At 44.9% G+C, this 15,445-nt stretch overlaps 1 protein-coding gene across 1 annotated transcript in view; it reads right to left on the bottom strand.

The window, feature by feature from the left end:
• Positions 1-11,373, bottom strand: part of ak8 (adenylate kinase 8) — a 64,788-nt gene extending 53,415 nt beyond the window's left edge. The window contains exons 1-5 of the mRNA XM_034171416.1: positions 11,238-11,373; positions 11,065-11,149; positions 2,105-2,154; positions 1,921-2,031; positions 1,663-1,731 (exon numbers count right to left, since the gene is read on the bottom strand). Coding sequence (XP_034027307.1) covers positions 1,663-1,731; positions 1,921-2,031; positions 2,105-2,154; positions 11,065-11,149; positions 11,238-11,312 — 390 coding nt within the window. The 5' untranslated portion in view covers positions 11,313-11,373. The remainder of the gene's footprint in view (positions 1-1,662; positions 1,732-1,920; positions 2,032-2,104; positions 2,155-11,064; positions 11,150-11,237) is intronic.
• Between the last annotated feature and the right edge of the window lie 4,072 nt (positions 11,374-15,445).

Genomic DNA, 15,445 nt, shown 5'->3' with positions numbered 1-15,445 from the left:
AATGCAGACTCATGACTCTGAGGTGGGATTTAAAAAAAGGTTTAGTCAAAAACAGGCTGATACACTGGGTGACAAGCAGGCAGGAGGCGGCGTGATCAGTCACGAGTAGAGTTCAAGCACGGGCAAACAGGTGTATCAGAGGAGGCAACAACAGAGTCAAAAAACAAGCAAGGTTCAGGCACAGAGAAGCAGGTTAACTGGCTCAGGCAAAAGGCAAGGTCAAAACAGGCGAGAAATCAGACTATGGCAGAAAACACACGAGAGGCTTGGAACGAGGCAATACGCACAACAAACAAGCAGTGAGTGGTGGAAGACAAGGGGTTTAAAAGCAGAGGATAATCAGGGCGTGATGAGAAGCAGGTACAAGAAAGAAGGCGTGGCTGAGTGAGACAAGAGTGGAGTGACAGGTGGGCGTGTCAGACCAAAGCAGCAAAAAGAGGAATGTGACAGAACAAATGTTAAACAATTAGGAAATAATGATACCTAGAATCCAAATGTGAGAAACAGAACAAACAACTGAAAAGGCAGAAACAGAACTACAGAAAATTAAAGGCTGCATCTAAACTAGAGAAGAACTCAACATGTGGCAGGAGTGTACAGAAAAACCTGAGGGACTAATGTGCTGAAAACAGAGTGACTGAATAACCAGAAAATAAAAGACGAAGACTAAACTAGAACAGAACTCGATAAGTGGCTGACGTGTGACAGATAATTCTCAAAACCTAACTTGATAACACAGAATGACTAAATAAGAAACAGAGACTAAACTAGAACCAAACTTAACATGGGTGAAGTGTAACAGATCATAAAACCAAGACCAAAGTGTAAGAAACAGAAAATGAACACTCAGGGCCGGACAGAAGGACCGAGACAGGGAAACGGACGAAGACTGGTGGACAAAAGCAGATTCTGGGCCGGTCCTTGGCTAAAACATGAGAGGATGCAGAATTCCATATGGACATGGGATATGGAGTGCTATGGACAATGGAAACTGTGATTTTGGACCCATGTGGATACACTAAAATTTGCAGAACAAATGAAAAGCTGCAGTGCAGAATGACAGAATGGATGCAGAGAGAACGTGATATGTGCATGCTCATGCATGTGGTAAGAAATTAGTGGGGACATGTTAGAACCTGACAGGGACGTAATCAGGACCAAGTGTTAGCTCGAAAACGATGCATTTGACCACGCCCCCTCTGTGTTCGCTTAAATTTTCATGACGCAGTGTGTTCTTCTTGTTAGTCTGAGTTTGATGGCTTTCTGGTCTGTGTTCTGTTTACATGTCTGAGATCAAAGCAGCATCCTGGATTTAGCTTTGTGGTCTTTATTGATGGTTCGTTGGGACACTGAACTCATTTAAAGATCCTCTGTTTTTTTTTTTTAGTTTAGTTCACTGTGGTACTCTGACTAGTGTGAGTACCCAGCAGGCCAACCTCCATCAGGAACCACAAGTATGTGAAGACTTCCTGATCCTATAGGCGGGTCAGAAGTCTTGAAGAAGAATTTGGGATGTTTGTATTTCCATGTTAAGAAAACATTTGTTTGGTGAGACACATTGTGGAAACAAGTGGATCAGTAATCAAGTACTTATTGATCACTGTGCTGTGGGCGTGCACACGGTCTAAACTCGATGATGTCCAAAGACAAAACAGATCTTACCCGAGTCAAACAGTCCACATGGTTCAGTCTCTGAAGAACCCGTCTGACCGTCAGCTCCACCCCATTATCCTGTTACACACACACACATACACACACACAGAATGTTTCCAAAAACATTTTATTGACCACACTCAGCAATAATTTCTTTATTTATTTTAATCAAATATGACCAACTGGAACAACATTTATGACCAACTGGAGCAACATTTCTCTCTGTCGCCCTCTGCTGTGTGCATGTGTGTGTACATGCACGTGTACCTGCTGAGGGACAGTGTGGTGGCATGCACGCTCGCTGAGCTCTGATTGGTCATTCCGTAAGCTGTCTGAGGTCACATGGGCGACTCCGAGGTCAGTGCTTAGCCTCCGTGCCTGATGGAAACACCAGAGAAGAAGAAAAATGTTGTCTGGAGCCTAATGAGTGAAATCCATCCTTAAAACTCACCACAGTGGTTTTCCCGACAGCAGGAGGTCCGAGGACCAGTATCCTGGGAACTGAACACAGATAGGTTAGCAATCATCCAGACTGATCTGGCACAAGGACCAAGACAACTTCCAAAATGCCCAAAGTGGCCCAAAATCTACAAACTGTTAGACCTCAGTGCTGTTTTTGATACTGTTGACCATAAAATTTTATTACAGAGATTAGAGCATGCCATAGGTATTAAAGGCACTGCGCTGCGGTGGTTTGATTCATATTGATCTAATAGATTACAATTTGTTCATGTAAATGGGGAATCTTCTTCACAGACTAAGGTTAATTATGGAGTTCCACAAGGTTCTGTGCTAGGACCAATTTTATTCACTTTATACATGCTTCCCTTAGGCAGTATTATTAGACGGTATTGCTTAAATTTTCATTGTTACGCAGATGGTACCCAGCTTTATCTATCCATGAAGCCAGAGGACACACACCAATTAGCTAAACTGCAGGATTGTCTTACAGACATAAAGACATGGATGACCTCTAATTTCCTGCTTTTAAACTCAGATAAAACTGAAGTTATTGTACTTGGCCCCACAAATCTTAGAAACATGGTGTCTAACCAGATCCTTACTCTGGATGGCATTACCCTGACCTCTAGTAATACTGTGAGAAATCTTGGAGTCATTTTTGATCAGGATATGTCATTCAATGCGCATATTAAACAAATATGTAGGACTGCTTTTTTGCATTTACGCAATATCTCTAAAATTAGAAAGGTCTTGTCTCAGAGTGATGCTGAAAAACTAATTCATGCATTTATTTCCTCTAGGCTGGACTATTGTAATTCATTATTATCAGGTTGTCCTAAAAGTTCCCTGAAAAGCCTTCAGTTAATTCAAAATGCTGCAGCTAGAGTACTAACGGGGACTAGAAGGAGAGAGCATATCTCACCCATATTGGCCTCTCTTCATTGGCTTCCTGTTAATTCTAGAATAGAATTTAAAATTCTTCTTCTTACTTATAAGGTTTTGAATAATCAGGTCCCATCTTATCTTAGGGACCTCATAGTACCATATCACCCCAATAGAGCGCTTCGCTCTCAGACTGCAGGCTTACTTGTAGTTCCTAGGGTTTGTAAGAGTAGAATGGGAGGCAGAGCCTTCAGCTTTCAGGCTCCTCTCCTGTGGAACCAGCTCCCAATTCAGATCAGGGAGACAGACACCCTCTCTACTTTTAAGATTAGGCTTAAAACTTTCCTTTTTGCTAAAGCTTATAGTTAGGGCTGGATCAGGTGACCCTGAACCATCCCTTAGTTATGCTGCTATAGACTTAGACTGCTGGGGGGTTCCCATGATGCACTGAGTGTTTCTTTCTCTTTTTGCTCTGTATGCACCACTCTGCATTTAATCATTAGTGATCGATCTCTGCTCCCCTCCACAGCGTGTCTTTTTCCTGGTTCTCTTCCTCAGCCCTAACCAGTCCCAGCAGAAGACTGCCCCTCCCTGAGCCTGGTTCTGCTGGAGGTTTCTTCCTGTTAAAAGGGAGTTTTTCCTTCCCACTGTCGCCAAGTGCTTGCTCACAGGGGGTCGTTTTGACCGTTGGGGTTTTTACGTAATTATTGTATGGCCTTGCCTTACAATATAAAGCGCCTTGGGGCAACTGTTTGTTGTGATTTGGCGCTATATAAATAAATTGATTGATTGAAACTAAACACTAAAAAAAATAACCCAGCACCACCTGAGGACTGGAACCAAAAAGAACCTATGCCAGGGTCACTGAGAATCAAAAAGGACCACAAGGCTAATAACAACAACAACAACAGAAAACAAAACAAAACAAAAACAAAAAAACAACAAACAGTTTCATGCAATCAGGATTTTTGAATTTCAGGTCTCAAAGACCTCAGAGTCTGCTGGTCAGAAAAGTGTGTTAGCTCCGCCTCTTTACAAGGAGCACGCCACCACAGCACAGTCCGATCCCAGGGTCCTTGTGCTTTGGAAACCCACACTGAACCTGAAGGTCAGAATCCAACACGGACACTGTAAGTCCAGTTAGATCAACATGTCAATAGTCACCTTCCACCTGTTCTTCCTCTTTCATGACAGGAAGTCAAATCTAGAAGGATCTACATTCCAACAGTCCAATACATCTATGTCTCTGGTGACATTTATCACATTCCTTTTTAGTGTGGGGATCAGAATCAGGTACAGAGATGAGGATCAGGATAAGAATCATGTACACAGACGAGGATCAGGATCACAATCAGGTAGAGAGTCAAGAATCAGGAACAGAATCAGGTACAGAGACAAGGATCAGGATCAGAATCAGGTACGCAGATGAAGATCAGGAACAGAATCGGGTACAGAGACGAGGATCAGGAACAGAATCAGGTAAATAGACAAGGATCAGGAACAGAATCAGGTACAGAGATGAGGATCAGGATCACAATCAGGTATAGAGACAAGAATCAGAAACAGAATCAGGTACAGAGACAAGGATCAGGATCAGAATCAGGTATGCAGATGAGGAACAGGAACAGAATCAGGTACAGAGACGAGGATCAGGAACAGAATCAGGTATAGAGACAAGGAACAGGATCAGAATTAGGTACGCAGATGAGGAACAGGAACAGAATCAGGTACAGAGACGAGGATCAGGAACAGAATCAGGTACAGAGACGAAGATCAGGAACAGAATCAGGTATAGAGACAAGAATCAGGAACAGAATCAGGTACAGACACGAGGATCAAGAACAGAATCAGGTAAACAGACAAGGATCAGGAACAGAATCTGGTACACAGACGAGGATCAGGAACAGAATCAGGTACAGAGATGAGGATCAGGATCACAATCAGGTATAGAAACAAGAATCAGGAACAGAATCGGGTACCGAGACGAGGATCAGAAGAATAATAATCAGTCGTATTACTTTGTCACTGTATATAGGCCTCCTGGCCCATATTCTGAATTCTTAGATGAATTTGGTGCATTCATCTCTAACTTATCAACTAGTGTAGATAACATTCTGATCATTGGTGACTTTAACATTCATATAAATAAGCCTTCTGATCCACTCTGCAAATCATTTATGGAAATTGTGGATGCATTAGGATTTCGGCAATGCATTCGGGATTCGATGCACATTAGTGGAAATACCCTGGATCTGGTTCTCGCACGTGGTATTGCTGTCACAAATATTGACATCATGCCTCTTACATCAGTGGTGTCTGATCACTCACTTATTAAGTTTACAGTTTCGCTGCCGTGTTTAGTGGAACAACAACCTTATATATCTTTACGGTGATGCATCAACTCCTCAACTAAGACTGAACTCGAAGCTAGACTGCCTGATGTCTTAGCTTTACATATGACAAATACCCAGTCAGTAGACAGACTTGTGGATAGTTTAAACTCAGTGCTCAAAACTACACTCGACATGATTGCACCACCTGTGTTAAAACCGTGCTCCCCCAAATCACAGTCACCTTGGTTCAATGATTATCTGCGTGACCTCAAGCATAAAGCAAGAGGTCTAGAACGGAAATGGCGTTGTTCAAAATCAGAAGTATTTTACCTTGCGCAGCGTGATGCTATCTTAGACTATAAGCATGCATTATTGGCTACAAAGCGGACTTACTACTCTGATTTGATCAACAAAAACAAGCATAACTCAAAGTTCTTGTTCGACACGGTGGCAACACTTTTGCATGGACAACCACCTGTAGTTCGCTCTCCTTTTACAGCACAAGATTTCCTGGATTACTTTGAGAAGAAAATAGAAGACATCAGGTTAAACATATCCCAGCATGCCTTAACCCAGCCACTACACCCTGCTATTGAGGTGGGCGCCACTACTGAGGTATTACCTAGATTTACAGAATTTGACAGTATCTCACTAGGCATGCTGACAAAACTCATAATGTCAACAAAAAGCACAACCTGTTTATTTGATCCTATACCAACAAAACTGTTTAAGGACATGTGGCCCACTCTTGGGCCGACTGTACTGGAAATTATTACTCTTTCTTTAACTTCTGGATCTGTTCCTAAATGTTTCAAATCTGCAGTGATTAAACCATTACTTAAGAAACCTAATCTTGACCCTAGTGTATTGACAAACTATTGGCCGATATCAAATCTATCATTTTTCTCTAAAATTCTGGAAAAAGTGGTGTCACGGCAGCTTGTAGACTATCTTACTGAGAATAATCTCTTTGAGCCACTGCAGTCTGCTTTTAGAAAATATCATTCCACAGAGACGGCTCTCACTAAAGTGGTGAATGATCTTCTGCTTACAATGGATTCAGACACCACTACGGTTCTGTTGCTGTTAGATCTCAGTGCTGCATTTGATACAGTGGCTCATCATATTCCACTTGATAGGTTGGAAAATCATTTTGGGATTACTGGGAGTGCCCTTGCATGGCTGACATCATACTTGACCAGTCGTTCTCACTGTGTTTTGTACAGTAACACTACCTCTAATCTTAGTGACATGAAATTTGGGGTTCCACAGGGGTCTGTCTTAGGCCCCCTGCTTTTCTCCCTTTATATAGCACCCCTTGGGCACATATTGTGGCGTTTTGGGATTACCTTTCACTGCTATGCAGATGATACTGTTATGTGTCGACGCGGGTTGAGGAGCGGACCTGCGTCTGATGGAACCCAGCGCTAAAACAACCAGAAAGCGGTTCCAATAACAAAACAATTTTATTTTTCCCCCTTTTGTGCAATACAAAGTGTACAAACGGAAACTGCGCCAGTCTGGCGGAGTGAAGGACGGCACGCTCTCCAGCGCCCAAAAGGATCGAAGCCCGGCGCTTCTGGACCCACGTTCACCGCCAAACACCCCCCAGGTGGACACGACAAACTGACTCTGCGAAGGATAGAAAAGGTGAGGTAAGTCAGCAGCTACAACTAATATCCTTCAAAGGCACACACTATCAGCAACACATTCAGGTCTGAATTTAAGCTTTATGTAAATGAGCAGCTTCTCACAACAGGTGGAGGATCATCAGTCCGCATGCCACAGCAGTGAGAAGCGAGCTGCACAATTCTCATCAATGTTCAAATATACTGCGTAACAAAATACCATTACTGTTAATTATTCAGACAATCAATCACCTCTGATGTGTGCTGACAGCATGTGTCCCTCACCCGTCCTCCTTCACAGACACGATGTGTCAAACCCAGGCGCGGTCCGCAGCGTCTCACAAACGAACATCACAAGGTCGAGTTCCCGGCAATTCTGCTTGAATCACACATGGCTTAAATGCAGAACGCCATCTCATTATCTGCTTCAGCTGAAAGTCTTTAAGGTTGCACGTAAGCACCATCCACAGGTGCTGCACATCACGTTTATGAGGGTGAAGGACTCTTCTGCCAGCACCTCCTCCACAGACAATAAATCAGTTTGCATACCACCTGGAGAGCAAAGAAAAGAAAAGAAAAGAACACCAAAATGTCCAGCCAAACCCCCCCAACACACAACAGATACTCAGTTATACATGTCAATAACTGCTGGTAATCTCGTTCACATAAAATCCTTAGAAGATTGCCTTGCAGCAGTAAGTTGTTGGATGTCTAGAAACTTCCTACTTTTAAACTCTGATAAGACTGAAATGATGGTTCTTGGTCCAGTGAGACATCGGCATCAATTTGACCAGTTAACGCTCAGCCTCGGCTCGTGTGTCATACATCACACTGACAAAGTGAGGAACCTTGGGGTAATTTTTGATCCATCGTTGTCCTTTGGCCTCCACATTAGAAATATTACTAGGACTGCTTTCTTCCACCTGCGAAATATAGCTAAGATTCATCCCATCCTGTCTATGGCTGATGCTGATGCTGAGCCATGCATTTATCTCTTCTAGATTGGACTACTGCAATGTTCTATTTTCTGGTTTACCGCAGTCTAGCATTAGGGGTCTCCAATTGGTTCAAAATGCTGCAGCCAGACTTCTGACACGAAGCAGAAAGTTCTACCACATTACACCCATTTTGGCATCTCTTCACTGGCTTCCTGTCCTGTACCGGCCCGGGCTTTACGTTCTCAGGGTGCAGGACTACTTTGTGTCCCTAAGGTGAATACGAAGTCTGCAGGTCACAGAGCTTTCTCTTATCGTGCCCCTGTTCTGTGGAATGATCTCCCTGCGTCAATAAAACAGATTCTGTGGAGACTTTCAAGTCCAGAGTTAAGATGCACTTATTTTCCCTTTCATATGGCTAGCATACTGGTACAGTCTTGTTTTACGCTTTTTACTCTTTTAATTCATTTTATTAGTAATTGGAGTGGGCCGCAGCCTCAACTTTACCTAAATTCTGGGTCTTTTAGTGAAGCTTAGGGCGAGTGGCCGGCGATCACCTTAGTATTTCTCTGTTTTTCTTGTTGTTTAATGCTGACAAATTATACTGTATTTTTTTGTCTTTCTGATGCCTGATTGTTTTTTTTTTCTGTTTAAGGTGCAGCTCCATCCAGAGATGGGAGTTGTGTTTGCGTTGGCGATCCTCCTGTCCTGTGCGCCAATAGCATTTCTTGTATATTCGTCCGTGAATTGTTCTGTGAATTGTTCTGTAATTTATGTTTTGTATCATGGCCCAAGCAGAGGGTCACCCCTTTGAGTCTGGTCTGCTTGAGGTTTCTTCCTCAGAAGGAGTTTTTCCTTACCACTGTTGCTCTGGGGGTTGGTAAGGTTAGACCTTACCTGTGTGAAGCGCTTTGAGGCAACTCTGTTGTGATTTGGCGCTATATAAATGAAAAATAAATTGAAATTGAAACGTTTCTGTGTAGGCTCTCAGTTGTCCAGGTGGTTTCCATAGTAGAGAAGCTTGAATCTTCGACTGGACTGGGTTGCTTGACGCGAGGACGTTTCGCTTCAAATCGCAGAAGCTTCCTCAGCTAAAATTCTTGCTCTGGAAGTCTGACTTCTGTCTGACTCTTGTAGAGAAGAATAAAACAGAAGCCAACAAAAGCTGGAGTTTTAAACCTAACCAGACCCCTCCTACTGAGAGGCAGACTGCTATAGGCTAGTGACTAAACAATAGCTCTAATTAGCAACTATTGTGCTCTAGTTAGCACACCTAATGACAGGACAGCTGTCCCTCTAATGATGGGATGGATGCCTTTCTGATGGCTCCCTTAATGACGAGAATGACTCATTACCATGAACAAAAGACTGAAACTCCTTCGACCTTGAAATGGTTTGAGAGAGGGGTCAAGGAGGCATTCTTTGTGAAACGTTTGAAACCCAGCCTTAACCCGGGAGGGGGTCTGAGACACACTTTATCCCCTGTTTACAATGGGGTACTCAGGTCAAGCTTCTCTACTTTTGAAATTGAAACCTAAAAATGCAGAATGTCAGAACAACTTTAAAAAGTATGTGTGTTTCAATATCAGGGGTAAAATTATGGAACAGCTTAAGAGATCACTTAAAGGAAATTAAAAACTTTAACCAGTTTAAAAGGATATAAAATGCAAATTTTAAATGAATATAAGCTTAAAGAACAGGTTAATCCAGGATAGTAATGATGATGTGATGTTTGTAACTTTCTTTACTTATTTGTCTTTTTATTTTCTTTGTGTGTGTGTGTGTGTGTGTGTGTGTGTGTGTGCGCGCGTGGGGGGGGGGGGGTTGTAAATCTATTGTGAAGAAGACAGTATTGTTATAGGTCAAATGTGGTACATGGTACTGTAGAAATGAAGTAGGGCAATATAAGTTTATACTTCTGCCTACTCCGTTGCAAACATGGCAATGTGAAGACATGAATGCTGTAGATGTGGTCAACTTTGGTGATGACTGATGTTTGAAATGAATGAATAAAGAAATAGATAATTAAATAACCGGTGACGAAGGGCAGCTCTGGTGAAGGCCAATGTGCACTGGAAACAGGTTTGACTTACTACCGGCGATACAAACCAAGCTCCTGCTGCAGTCGTACAGGGACCGGATAGCCCTTAGCAAAGGACCCCGGACCCCATACTCCCGCAGCACCCCCCACAGGGCGCCTTGAGGGACACGGTCCAACGCCTTCTCCAGATCCACAAAACACGTGGACTGGTTGGGCGAACTCCCATGAACCCTCGAGCACCCGATGGAGGGTGTAGAGCTGGTCCAGTGTGTCATGACCAGGACAAAACCATACTGCTCCTCCTGAATCCGAGGTTCGACTATCAGTCGAATTCTCCTCTCCAGTACTCTGGAATAGACCTTACCGGGGAGGCTGAGGAGTGTGATCCCCCTGTAGTTGAAACACACCCTCCAGTCCCCTTTCTTAAACAGAGAGACCACCACCCCTGTCTGTCAATCCAGAGGCACTGTTCCCGACCGCCACACGTTGTTGCAGAGACGTGTCAACCAGGATAGTCTCACAACATCCAGAGACTTACAGTACTCAGGACGGATTTTGTTCACCCCAGGAGCCTTGCCACCAAGGAGCTTTCTGACCACCTCAGTGACTTCGGCCTGGGTGATGGATGAGTCCGCCTCTGAATCCCCAGTCTCTGCTTCCTCTTCAGGAGACGTGACGATGGGATTGAGGAGAGTGGCTGGGCGCTCCTTTAGAGATAGGGTGAGGAGCTCAGTCACTTGGGAGGACCTCAGAGTCGAGCTGCTGCAGCCAGCTGAGGTGGCTCGGGCATCTTTTCCGGATGTCCCCTGGACACCTCACTGGAGAGGTGTTCCAGGCACGTCCCATCGGGAGGAGGCCCCGGGGAAGACCCAGGACACGCTGGAGGGACTATGTCTCTTGGCTGGCTTGGGAACACCTCAGGGTTCCCCCGGAGGAGCTGGGGGGGAGGTGTGTGTGGATCAGGAGGTCTGGGCGGCTTTGCTTGAGCTGCTGCCCCAGCGACCCAACCTCAGATGAGCGCAAGAAAATGAATGGATGGATGGATGAATAATTAAATAAGAATGAGGTACAGAGAGGAGGACTGAGATCAGAATCAGATACAGGGACGAGGATCAGGATCCTGAATTTACTGTCCATGTTGGTTGTCTTCAACAGGTGAATCAGGTGTGTGATGGGATCATCTGGCTGATCCAGGAGCAGACTGGACACCATGTTCTGAAAACAGACCGGTGGAATCTTGTCAGTCTGAGTGACTTATTGCCTGATTGGTAACAGATAATCAATAACAGGTTTGACAGTTTACCTGAACCAGGTAGAAGATGTGATGTGTATCAGCATAGACAGACATCAGAGGACTCTGTTTCCCCAGGTCATCCATCAGAGGGTCATGGGGTCTCAAGTTCACAGAGTCACAGGGTCTCTGAGTCAAAGACCCCAAAGTGGATTATTTAAGTTCAGACGGTTTCAGATTCGAACAGCTGGTTCACTTTAACTTAATAAAAGTCTGATCAATCAATATTTTAATTACCAGTGTCTGTTAATCAACATTAAACTTCGAATTTACGAAACAATTAAAATCTAAAATAAAAACAAAACAAAAAAAAAAAATCACAGAAAAAAGACTAAAACCCAAAAACAGACGTTTTGTTTCGACCAAATGGTTCAAATTGACCACATAAAAACGATTCTTCGTGAGTGTTAATCAATATTATTATGTGGCAATCTGATATTTTCCCATATCTAACCGTTACCATGACAACCGCTTCGGATTGCGTATCAGATTTGCGACTTTGTTTACAATTTTCATGGCGTGAAATAAATCAAAACAAAGTGAAGAAAGAAATTCTGAAAGACGAAGAGCGAGTTTTATTACACTTTGAACCGGAGGAATTAACAGCAAACTACAAAACGAAACCAACTCCGAACAGCCACATAACAAAGCGGTTATTACCGTCACCTGCTCGGTCTGATATTCCAGTACAGACCGAGCAGGCGACGGAAATAATGGGTTTGTTATTGATCAGTGTTTACCTGTTCGGCTCCTCACGAACGCGCGTGCTGTTTGACGCTCTACGTCTCCTAGCAACGGTGAACACAGCGAGCGCGCGCTTTCTTACAGCAGGGGAGGAAGGGGGGAGGAGAGGGGGGAGGAAGAGCAGGGGGGCGGGGGAGGGAGGAGGAAGAGCAGGGGGGCGGGGGAGGAAGGGGGGGGGGGAGATGGTTCTCCGTGTGAACTCAGTATGACGTCTGGAACATGAGCTCAGTCTGAGGTCTGGAACATGAACTCAGTCTGAGGTCTGGAACATGAACTCAGTCTGAGGTCGGGAACATGAACTCAGACTGACGTCTGGAACATGAGCTCAGTCTGAGGTCTGGAACATGAACTCAGTCTGAGGTCGGGAACATGAACTCAGACTGACGTCTGGAACATGAGCTCAGTCTGAGGTCTGGAACATGAACTCAGTGTGAGGTCGGGAACATGAACTCAGACTGACGTCTGGAACATGAGCTCAGTCTGAGGTCTGGAACATGAACTCAGTCTGAGGTCGGGAACATGAACTCAGACTGACGTCTGGAACATGAGCTCAGTCTGAGGTCTGGAACATGAACTCAGTGTGAGGTCGGGAACATGAACTCAGACTGACGTCTGGAACATGAGCTCAGTCTGAGGTCTGGAACATGAACTCAGTGTGAGGTCGGGAACATGAACTCAGACTGACGTCTGGAACATGAGCTCAGTCTGAGGTCTGGAACATGAACTCAGTGTGAGGTCGGGAACATGAACTCAGACTGACGTCTGGAACATGAGCTCAGTCTGAGGTCTGGAACATGAACTCAGTGTGAGGTCGGGAACATGAACTCAGACTGACGTCTGGAACATGAGCTCAGTCTGACGTCTGGAACATGAACTCAGTCTGAGGTCTGGAACATGAACTCAGTCTGACGTCTGGAACATGAACTCAGTCTGCCGTCTGGAACATGAGCTCAGTCTGCCGTCTGGAACATGAACTCAGTGTGAGGTCTGGAACATGAACTCAGTGTGAGGTCTGGAACATGAACTCAGTCTGACGTCTGGAACATAAACTCAGACTGACGTCTGGAACATGAGCTCAGTCTGAGGTCTGGAACATGAACTCAGTCTGAGGTCTGGAACATGAACTCAGTCTGCGGTCTGGAACATGAACTCAGTCTGACATCTGGAACATGAACTCAGTCTGAGGTCTGGAACATGAACTCAGTCTGACGTCTGGAACATAAACTCAGACTAACGTCTGGAACATGAGCTCAGTCTGACGTCTGGAACATGAACTCGGTCTGTGGTCTGGAACATGAGCTCGGTCTGATGTCTGGAACATGAACTCGGTCTGATGTCTGGAACATGAACTCAGTCTGACGTCTGGAACATAAATTCAGATTGACGTCTGGAACATGAGCTCAGTCTGTGGTCTGGAACATGAACTCGGTCTGACGTCTGGAACATGAACTCGGTCTGACGTCTGGAACATAAACTCAGACTGACGTCTGGAACATGAGCTCAGTCTGACGTCTGGAACATAAACTCAGACTGACGTCTGGAACATGAACTCAGACTGACGTCTGGAACATGAACTCAGTCTGACGTCTGGAACATAAACTCAGATTGACATCTGGAACATGAGCTCAGTCTGTGGTCTGGAAAATGAACTCGGTCTGACGTCTGGAACATGAACTTGGTCTGACGTCTGGAACATAAACTCAGACTGACGTCTGGAACATGAGCTCAGTCTGTGGTCTGGAACATGAACCCAGTCTGTGGTCTGGAACATAAGCTCAGTCTGTGGTCTGGAACATGAACCCAGTCTGTGGTCTGGAACATAAGCTCAGTCTGACGTCTGGAACATGAGCTCAGTCTGACGTCTGGAACATGAGCTCAGTCTGACGTCTGGAACATGAACTCAGTCTGAGGTCTGGAACATGAACTCAGTCTGACGTCTGGAACATAAACTCAGACTGACGTCTGGAACATGAGCTCAGTCTGTGGTCTGGAACATGAACTCGGTCTGACGTCTGGAACATGAGCTCAGTCTGACGTCTGGAACATGAACTCAGACTGACGTCTGGAACATGAACTCAGACTGACGTCTGGAACATGAACTCAGACTGACGTCTGGAACATGAACTCAGTCTGACGTCTGGAACATAAACTCAGATTGACATCTGGAACATGAGCTCAGTCTGTGGTCTGGAAAATGAACTCGGTCTGACGTCTGGAACATGAACTCAGTCTGACGTCTGGAACATAAACTCAGACTGACGTCTGGAACATGAGCTCAGTCTGTGGTCTGGAACATGAACCCAGTCTGTGGTCTGGAACATAAGCTCAGTCTGACGTCTGGAACATGAGCTCAGTCTGACGTCTGGAACATGAGCTCAGTCTGACGTCTGGAACATGAACTCAGTCTGAGGTCTGGAACATGAACTCAGTCTGACGTCTGGAACATAAACTCAGACTGACGTCTGGAACATGAGCTCAGTCTGTGGTCTGGAACATGAACTCGGCCTGACGTCTGGAACATAAACTCAGACTGACGTCTGGAACATGAGCTCAGTCTGACGTCTGGAACATAAACTCAGACTGACGTCTGGAACATAAACTCAGACTGACGTCTGGAACATGAACTCAGACTGACGTCTGGAACATAAACTCAGACTGACGTCTGGAACATGAACTCAGTCTGACGTCTGGAACATAAACTCAGATTGACGTCTGAAACATGAGCTCAGTCTGTGGTGTGGAACATGAACTCGGTCTGACGTCTGGAACATGAACTCAGTCTGACGTCTGGAACATAAACTCAGACTGACGTCTGGAACATGAGCTCAGTCTGTGGTCTGGAACATGAACTCGGTCTGACGGCTGGAACATAAACTCAGTCTGACGTCTGGAACATAAACTCAGATTGACGTCTGAAACATGAGCTCAGTCTGTGGTCTGGAACATGAACTCGGTCTGACGTCTGGAACATGAACTCAGTCTGACGTCTGGAACATAAACTCAGACTGACGTCTGGAACATGAACTCAGTATGAGGTCTGGAACATAAACTCAGACTGACGTCTGGAACATGAACCCAGTCTGTGGTCTGGAACATGAACTCAGTCTGAGGTCTGGAACATGAATGTCAGTTTGTCTGGTCTGATGGAGGACCAGGTGGACGTACTGTGTGTCCCAGAGATCACGTGGAGGTGAAGTGAGACCAGGAACAAACTCAAATTGAAAATGACAAACTAAAACAATATCAGCTCACATGGAGGTTCTGTCAGGTCCAAACCCATGGATGAGTCTGACCTGTGCACAAAGCCCGCCCCACCTCCACCCAGTGCATGCTGGCACGGGCTTCACTTCCTCCTAGAGGTCATGTGATCAGGTCTTTGACCAAACAGCAGCTCAAGCAGATCCAAAATATTTTCTGTTTAACTTTTGAGTTTGTTTTCCAGAAACATCTCTATGACATCACAAAGCTTTGACCTG

This window comes from Thalassophryne amazonica, chromosome 5, assembly GCF_902500255.1.
Source record: "Thalassophryne amazonica chromosome 5, fThaAma1.1, whole genome shotgun sequence".
NCBI classification, from domain to species: domain Eukaryota; kingdom Metazoa; phylum Chordata; class Actinopteri; order Batrachoidiformes; family Batrachoididae; genus Thalassophryne; species Thalassophryne amazonica.
The sequence above is the reverse complement of the archived record's forward strand: the minus strand, read 5'-3'. Positions and strand labels throughout refer to the sequence as shown.